This window comes from Cnephaeus nilssonii, assembly GCF_951640355.1.
Source record: "Cnephaeus nilssonii genome assembly, chromosome: 13".
NCBI classification, from domain to species: Eukaryota; Metazoa; Chordata; class Mammalia; order Chiroptera; family Vespertilionidae; genus Cnephaeus; species Cnephaeus nilssonii.
In genome coordinates this window covers 40,765,638-40,775,470 of record NC_137084.1, presented here as the reverse complement: position 1 = coordinate 40,775,470, position 9,833 = coordinate 40,765,638, and the positions used below count along the sequence as shown (strand labels likewise).

Here is a 9,833-nt window from a genome sequence, read left to right as displayed (position 1 = left end):
TCTGATTCAGTGTCTTTAATTTCTCATAACAATATAAAGAAATGGAGACTAAAAATTTTGAACAGTGACTTTCAGTGTTATTGTGAAACAAAAGTCATTCTCAGAAATATAAACATATTTCAAGAACAAGTTTTCATTGGCCTTCAGTAAAATAAAAATGCAAATAAGTTAATTTTTGTTTCTAGGTACAATAAAAATCCAGGTGTTCATTCATGTTTTAAAGTAATTTCTGATCCTTATTAAAACTTTCAAAATTCTTTTTTTAAAATATCTTTTATTGATTTTTTACAGAGAGAAGGGAGAGGGATAGAGAGAAACATCTATGAGAGAGACATCGATCAGCTGCTTCCTGCACACCTCCTACTGGGGATGTGCCTGCAACCAAGGTACATGCCCTTGACCGGAATTGAACCTTGAACCCTTCAGTCTGCAGGCCCACACTCTATCCACTAAGCCAAAGCGATTAAGGCAAAACTTTCAGAATTCTTACAATTTATTTGGTTGATACTTGACTGTTCTTGAAAGGCAAGTTCAGCATGCCAAAGAGTAACATTTGAAAATTAAGAAGTGCCTAGAAAATTAAAGAATTTTAATTCAATACACATATTTGCTACCATTTATTTGGTTCTATATTTCCTTCACTTTCTTATACTATACTAGGGGCCCAGTGCACCAATTCCTACACCTTAAAAGGAACTGTGGGCCATGGTGGGCACAGGGGCAGGTCTCAGCCCATCCTCCATGCCCCCTGGCCTGGCCCCTCCCCCCATGGCTCTCAGTCCCCTGTCTGCCAGCAACCCCACTCCCACCTCTGCCGCTCCCACACGCTGATAGCACCGGCCCACTTACACCTGCTGATGGTGTGGAGCCATTGGTCCGGTGCCACCAGCGAGTGTGAGCAGTGGATGCTGCCCCAATTGCCCTTCAGGAGCAGGGGGAGGTGGAGAAGCCCTGAGGGGTGATCAGGGCTGGCAGCACTGAGCGATGGGGACCTGTGCTGGGCACCAGCAACAGGTGTGAGTGGCGGCTCTGGTGCTGGCTGGGCGCCAGCAGCGGGTGGGAGCGGTGGCTGCCAGACCCAATCGCCCCTTGGAGCAGGGGGAGGTGGAGAAGCCCTGAGGGGCGATTGGAGCTGATAGCTGCCGCTCATACCCGCTGACAGCACCGAGTGATCAGGGCCGGTGCTGGGCGCCACGGGTGCAAGCAGGGCTGGTGCCTACAGCAGGTGCAAACACCCTGAGGGACTGGGGTCTGCGGGAGCAAAGAATTTTTAGTAACTGCCAGAGGCTCGCCCCAACTACAGTGACAGGCGCCCCACCTTGGCCTGGCACCCCCGGCTCACCTATTCCACCATCCTGCCGGGGCCAAAGCCTGTCATGTTCAGCGAGCCTCCTGGTGGTCAGCGCACGTCATAGCAACCAGCTGTTCTGTTTCGCTGTTCAGTCTATTTGCATTATAGGGTTTTATATATATATATATATATATATATAAATAAGATCGTTTAATAGTTCTAAGAATAATAGTTTCCATAAAAGATAGAAATGTTGTTTACAGATTTAAACAAAAAAATCCATGGGGTCAAAATAGGTATCTCAAACATGTTTAGATTAGCTCCTGTTAGGGGAGGGTGCTCTACTTTTACTTCTTTCAGCTTCATGAAGTTAAACCATGAATCTCTGAGTATACTGGGAATAAGGTACCTGAATTGGCACTTACTTCTTGTTCCCAATATTTGTGCATTCATTTTTAGAAGCCATTGAAAGCAGAAAAAATACTATATTGTATATGACGACGTCTTGATATGTTTTCTATTAACTCTATTCCTCAGGAGAATTGCATCATAGTCTTGCCCAACTGCTGATATTATATTTGTCCTCTGTTTGTCTCATTGAAAACAATTTCTTTATAACTGCATGTACAGCTACATTAGCACATCAAGGCAGGCACATAAAAAGACTGAAGAATTGAGCTTGTGAGTATGTTTTTTTAGCGGATTCTAAGATCTACACAGAGAAATGTTAGAAAGGATCTATGGGGACTGTGGGAAATTGCACCATATAATTATGCATGAGGGGTCACTCATATAAAATGCTAAAAGGAGAATGATACTTAGGTTGTCAGGACTTCACCTAAGACATGAGAGGGTAAACAAGTAGTACTGAGTTCCTCTTGGTCTAGTGAGCACTTCCACCATTTGTTTTCCTTGTCATCGAAATGTGATGGTAACTGGTAGCCAGGATATATATGAGAGATAAACTGGAGAAAATTGTGAATCTTTTTAGATCTTTAACTACGGCAAGAATATCTCCTGACTTAGGTGAGTATTTGAATATAGTACTAAAAGATAAACAGAGGAAGCTTATGTTAAGATACTCAGATTCCTAGCATTTATCTTAGACTTATTCTTCACTTTTGCTAATCCCCACATTTCTCCATGCAGATATACACCTGAAAACAGGGCAAGTGAATTTGCATCTGCATTGTTTTATGCATTTTTATATTACAGAAATACAGATAAAATATTAATTAATTTCTAGTAAGGTGTATTTAATAGTCATATATTGAGGACAGAAATAAAAAATTGAATTTTGTCTGGAATATTAAGAGATTCTTTATACAGAAGGTAATGTTTGAGTTGAGAGTTTATTAATAAATTAGTAATTGTCAGATGGGAAAGACAAGGAGGACACAGAGAAAGCCTAAAGGAAGTATTAGAAGCACAGCAAGTATAAGAAAACAGTTGTAGAATTCTAAGTTAGTTTACAGACTTCTAGCATACATTTTACTATGACAGGTTTGTAAGGTCATGCAATGTTATGAGTAATATTAATAACATATATGAAAATTGTGCCTCCTATTGCTAAGTATTTAATCACTCAATATATGGCTGGATTTGAAGAAATGATGCGCAACTCAATTTTCTTCTAGAGAAATTGAGGTTCTCCCCCCATATGTAATTATACATAATAAAAGGTCCCAAACCTATTGAGATATATTGGCTATATGACTGGCAAGTGGTATTAAGTAGATACTTGAATCTAATGTCCAAATTTGATTTTCACTACTTCTTCCTGCTCCTTGAAGTAGAAACACTTCACCAAGATGGAACTGTTTAAGAGGCAGTTTAATATATGTGTCCCGTATTAAGGTTAGATTTTTGTAGAGGCAATATTCATTTACTCTTAACCAGTGGTTATTGTAGTGACACTATGGACTGGGCAATACTGCTGGGCAGGGCATATATAAAATGAGTGAAAGAGAACCATGGAGAGGAACATAGTCCTTAACAGTAGTCCCAGCATCAGCAGTATAAAAGGTGTCAGGCAGAGCAACATAGGAAGGGTATTTTTAGAAAGGCAGAAAAAAAAAGGATAGAGTGTGATTATAGAAACAAAACATGAGTCTTTTTTAAATTTTATTTATTTACTTATTTTCTTTATCGATTAAGGTATTACAAATGTGTCCTTATTCCCCCATCATCCCCCCATCCCCCCAGTCCTGCCCTAACTCTCACCGCCTGTTGTCTGCATCCATTGCTTTTGCTTATATGCATGCATACAAGTCCTTTGGTTGATCTTTAACCCTTACCCTCACCCTCCCCTACCTTCCCTCTGAAGTTTGAGCATCTGATCAATACTTCTCTGTCTCTAGATCTGTTTTTGTTCATCGGTTTATGTTGTTCATTATAATCCACAAATGAATGAGATCATGTGATATTTATCTTTCTCTGATTGAGTTATTTCACTTAGCATAATGCTCTCCAGGTCCATCCATGCTGTTGCAAATGGTAGGAGTTCCTTCCTTTTTACAGCAGCATATTATACCATTGTGTAGATGTGCCAAAGTTTTTTAATCCACTGATCTGCTGATGGGCACTTAGGCTGTTTCCAAATCTTAGCTATTGTAAATTGTGCTGCTATGAACATAGGGGTGCATATATCCTTTCTGATTGGTGTTTCTAGTTTCTTGGGATATATTCCTAGAAGTGGAATCACTGGGTCAAATGGAAGTTCCATTTTTAGTTTATTTGAGGACACTCCATACTGTTCTCCATAGTGGCTGCACCAGTCTGCATTCCCACCAGCAGTGCAGAAGGGTTCCTTTTTCTCTGCATCCTCACCAGCATTTGTCATTTGTTGATTTGTTGATGATAGCCATTCTGACAGGTGTGAGATGGTACCTCATTGTCATTTTGATTTGAATCTCTCAGATGATTAGTGACTTTGAGCATATTTTCATATGTCTCTTGGCCTTCCCTATGTCTTCTTTCGAAAAGTATCTATTTAGGTCCATTGCCCATTTTTTGATTGGGTTGTTTATCTTCCTTTTGTTAAGTTGTATGAGTTCCCGTTAAATGTTGGAAATTAAACCATTATCGGAGATGTTGTTGGCAAATACGTTCTCCCATGCAGTGGGTTTTCTTGTTGTTTTGTAGATAGTTCCTTTTGCTGTGCAGAAGCTTTTTATTTTGATGTAGTCCCATTTGTTTATTTTCTCTTTAGTTTCCATTGCCTAGGAATTGAATCAGTGAAGATATTGCTTTGGCATATGTCTGAGATTTTGCTGCCTGTGGATTCCTCTAATATTTTTATCGTTTCCCATCTTACATTTAAGTTCTTTATCCATTTTGAGTTTATTTTTGTTTATGGTGTAAGTTGGTGGTCTAGTTTCATTTTTTTTGCATTTGTCTGACCAAATTTTCCAGCACCATTTATTGAAGAGACTGTCTTGACTCCATTGTATGTTCTTGCCTCCTTTGTCAAATATTAATTGAGCATAGTGGTTTGGGTTGATTTCTGGGTTCTCTGTTCTATTCCATTGGTCTATATGTCTGTTCTTGTGCCAATACAAAGAAGTTTTGAGAACAGTGGCTTTGTAACACAGCTTGATATCTGGCATTGACTCCCTCCTACTTTGTTCTTCTTTCTCAGGATCGCTGCAGCTATTCAGGTTTTTTTTTTTTTTTTTTCAGATGAATTTTTGGAGAGTTCTTTCTAGATCTGTGAAGTATGTTGTTGGTATTTTAATGGGGAGTGCACTGAATCTACAGATTGCTTTGGGTAGTATGGGCATTTTAATGATGTTCATTCTACCAATCCATGAACACAGTAAAGAAAATGATTAAAAGAACTGCACAAATATCAACTTGGAAGAGACCTTAAATAGTTCATTTTGTTTGGAGAGAATTTCATTTTGATTTTTTTCAGAATAATAAAGTTTAAAAAGATGTGGATGCAAAGTCTTATGGCAATGGTTAAAAAATCTCTTAAACTGATTAGCAAAATACTGCAAAATATCACTCAGGATTATAGAGGCAATTAAAATGGCATAGAGAATGTTAGCAAGAGGAAATAATAGCACCTCTTATAAGAAAATGTGTTTAAACCTGAAATATATATTACCAGAAAGAAAATAATTGGTAAATGAATACATAAGGAAAATGCAGGCATTGGGGGCAAAGGTGATAAACAACCAAAAACATCTAATTTCTAGAATAGGAGTAAGGAATGATAAATAGATATCAGAACATAATTAGGGAAATTAACTGGAAGAGACTTCTGTATTGAGAGAAAAAAAAGTTAGTAAAATAGTAACAAATGTCTTATAGCTGCTAGAGATACGTTATTACAGAGTTTTTTAAAAAGGAGGAATGTATGAATAGAAATAACTGGAAACCGGCTATAGAATTCAGAGCTGCATAAGTTTTAGTGGGGACCTTTCCAGAATTATGTTTTTTTCTAATATTATTTAGTTTATTTGTTGGATAAAATAAATATATAGATTATATTGTGAGATTTTCAGATACATGGTGATAGATAATTAAAGGAACAAGGATAGTGTGGCAAAGGGGTAGTTAATATATTATAATGAATAAAAAGTTAGAGAAGAATGTGAATCAGGAAGATGTAGTAATGGCAGCAATGATAAACTAAGAGAATATGGGTCTCACATGAAGAACATCTGTGAAGGTATGAAGAGTTGAAAATAGAATTAATAAGTGAGAGGTAAATGGTCGGTGAGCTTGGTGTATTTCTTCACTAGCGAAGATGAGTGGTGATTAAGAAAAAACAAACAAACAACCTTTTGAATTTATAACCCTATGAAGCTAAGGGAGCAATGTAGTAGACCACATTTTGGCTCATTTATAATTGGATGTCCATGATGCCTGAAAATAATTTTGCACAACCCTATTGAACAAAGAGAGTCTGTGGCCACACAGCATAAGTAAAAAATGTACACCAAACTGGGTGGAATTACAGAGTGCTAGGAGGAGTTTGGAAGAATAGTCCTTTAATAAATATTTCTAAACTATTTTATAAAAATAAAAAACAACTCCTCAGATGTGTACCTCTTGGTGTAGGCACACAAAGCCAAGTGATCAAAAGTAAATGTTTCTTAAAGAACAATATGAATTATAATGCTCATGAGTTTTTGCCAAGGATAAGATTATAAGATACTGGGGGTAATAAATCTTCATCAGGGTAGAAATCAGCTTTTTCTTTGATATTAACTCATCCTCAGAACAAAGTTTCCTTCAGGTAGTTTTGACTCTTGTATAATGTGGTTACAGACCAACTCTGGCTCTGTCACAGCTAATAGAGACTATCAAAGAAAGTGATCAGCAAGAGTGAAAAACTCAAGATGGACAGGTAAGAAGACCATTTTCCTGAAAACCAATTTTTTTTTCTTTTCACTTTGAAGAGAAAGAAGAATCAGTACATATTACTGATACTTGAAATGAGCCTGATTCTATAAATTTTCTAAATACTGATGTGTGTGTGTGTGTGTGTGTGTGTGTGTGTGTGTGTGTGTGTGGTGAGATGATAACTGGTAGCCAAGATTAGGAGGAAAGAGTTAATGAGAGGAATAGCAAAAATCAGAAATAGAATATCCAGAGAGTTAAGAAGTAGTTCTTGTCCATGTAGATTCAATGAATATTTGAGAGCTAAACTGCTAGGAAGACTACTAATTAGTGATTACATATTATCTGCATCCTGGATTACTCAGTAATCACTTAAACAATTGCTTACAACAGCAGAGAAGTGAGCTTTTCAACGTATTGATTCTTCAAAACGAAAATAATCTTAAAGGAAACCATCTAATTTTTTCATATATGTGCATTTAATATCCCTTTACAGAAATATACATTCAGACTTAGATTCGTATTTGTTGAAATTCAAGAAGTGAGGGAATAATTTTTGTTCATATATCTTCATCTGCTTCGGTGTAGCCTTTCTGAGTAGAAGCTCTTGGAGTAGATTTAAATTGATTTAGAAAAATGACCAAAAAAGTTATTGCAAATATAAACAAATCTTTTTCATCACACAACAAGATCATTATTAACTTTGAAACATAGACTCAGCAAGCATGATATAGTGTAATCATAAGACCAAATATTCTTGTGTAAAATTGAAGTGCAAAATAGTCAAATGAGTTCAGCCTCATTTTCTGATAAATTCTGTAGCTTTATTGTTTGTTTATACAGACCCTGCACAGAGTCCCATCTATAGGAGATACCTAATAAAAGGATATTGACCTTAATTTGTACTATTTGTGTGCCTAATTTCAATATGTGAGAGAAAAGTAAACGTCCAAGGAATTGTACTAATGCTTAAATATGAGAATTGCCAGCAAATACGTATTTGGATCATAGACTACCACATCCATAGCCAAATAAATGGAAACAGAGTTGTTTAATAGTATCCAAAGGTGCTTGTAAACATATATTAAATCTGTTATTTTTTAACCAGAAATCAAATCATAAACTGAAAAAATATAATTACCTATTTAATATTACAGAATATATTTGACATTCAATGTTCTTGGTTTTGATGTTTACTGATTTATTCTAATAAAATAGTATTGAATAATATCAGTTTTTGTATACATATGAAAAATAGAGATATTATTAATTAATCAGATTGTGATAAAAAACTTTCTAGATAAACAACTACAACAAATTTTAATATATGGCTGTAATTCTATTAGGTAAAAATTTTTCCAGTTCAGATTTTGCAGAAATCTAAGTGAGAACGGAAAATAGAAGAGAGATATTCAACCCACACTGCCTTGAATCAGAAGCTCTAAAGCAGGGAGATCTAAGCCATCATGTTCAAGCTCAATGGCACAGTCTTCATGCCCTCGGTGCTGACACTGGTGGGGATCCCTGGTCTGGAGTTGGTTCAGTCCTGGATTGGCATTCCTTTCTGTGCCATGTACATCACTGCTCTGTTTGGGAATTCTCTGATCCTGGCCATCATCAAATCTGAGCGTAGCCTCCACGAGCCCATGTATCTCCTCCTGGCAATGCTTGGAGCCACAGACATTACTCTCAGTACCTGCATCCTGCCAAAAATGCTAGGAATATTCTGGTTTCATCTGCCAAAGATATACTTTGATGCCTGTCTCTTGCAAATGTGGCTTATTCACACCTTGCAGTCCATTGAGTCAGGTATTCTGTGGGCCATGGCCCTGGACCGCTATGTGGCAATCTGTAATCCTCTGAGACATGCAACCATTTTTACCCACCAACTTCTCACTCAGATTGGGGTTGGGGTGACACTCAGAGGAGCCTTACTTGTGAGTCCCAGTATCATCCTCATCAAATGTCGGTTGAAGCATTACTGGACCACTGTGGTCTCCCATTCATACTGTGAGCACATGGCCATCGTGAAATTGGCAGCAGAAGATATTAGAATCAACAAGATCTATGGTCTGTTTGTGGCTTTCAGTATACTTGGCTTTGATATAACCTTCATCACACTATCCTACATTAAAATATTTATAACTGTCTTCAGTCTGCCTCAGAAGGAAGCCAGGCTCAAAGCCTTTAACACCTGCATTGCTCACATTTGTGTCTTCCTTGAGTTTTATCTCCTGGCTTTCTTCTCCTTTTTTACACACAGATTTGGCTTCCACATTCCACCTTACATTCATATTCTTCTGTCTAACCTTTACTTGCTTGTCCCACCATTGCTCAATCCTATTGTGTATGGTGTGAAGACCAAACAGATTCGAGACCGAGTGTCCCATATTTTTCATTCTAAGGATGCCTCTTGATTTCTTATTAATTTTTTTCAAATAACAACAATTTTACATGAGAAACACTAGCTTTTGGTGAGATTCTGTCCTTTATATAGTTTATTGTATGCTAAAATATAAAGTTCTAGGTTTTCATTAGAGACAGAAAGGATATGATTCCTTAAATAATTTATCTTGTTATAAATTTAGATTTGGAGCATATGTTTAGCCAATAAGTGACATAAAAGAGAAATTATGAATACTTGTTTGTAGTTGAATCAGCTTTTAGTAAAGTACATTCTGTAAAAGCACAACTAACTATTAATATTTCAGCCTCTGTTAAAAAATATTAAATGTTGATTAGGAGAAAAATGATGGCTGAATTGGCTAATGTGTTGTGCACCTACTTCTGGGGCCATCCTGGAAAAGCAACTAAATTGGAGATCATCCCCCTAGAATTAACAAGTTGGACATAGATGAGAAGACAATTCGCAACCAGGAAGGGCAGAGGACACCTGGAGAACGGTATGAAAGGGGATCTGGCTAGAGAGTGATACACAACCACTGGGCTGAGAGGGTAAGGAGGCAGCTGCACTGCACCAAAGCCCCGTCCCTTGGGGACAGGTATAATATTCAACTGTGGAGAGGAAAAGTCACAGGGGTGCTTACAGCTGGGGAATCTAGATCTAAGACCATAGCCGAGAAAGGCTGCATCCAGAAAAGTGGCCTGAAAAGTGGCCAGAGGAGTGCAGTGCTGGCAGGAGAGAAACCAGCAGTTTTGTGGTTGTGTTGCCTTTGTTTTGTCTTTGCTT

General features: G+C 37.4%; 1 protein-coding gene across 1 annotated transcript; it reads left to right on the top strand.

The window, feature by feature from the left end:
- Positions 1 to 8,109: 8,109 nt before the first annotated feature.
- On the top strand, positions 8,110 to 9,060 carry LOC307109572 (olfactory receptor 52A5-like; the record flags this gene model as incomplete). Its single annotated transcript, XM_079788385.1, has 1 exon — positions 8,110 to 9,060. The coding sequence occupies one exon, from the start codon at positions 8,110 to 8,112 to the stop codon at positions 9,058 to 9,060; it is 951 nt and encodes a 316-aa protein (XP_079644511.1).
- Positions 9,061 to 9,833: the final 773 nt, after the last annotated feature.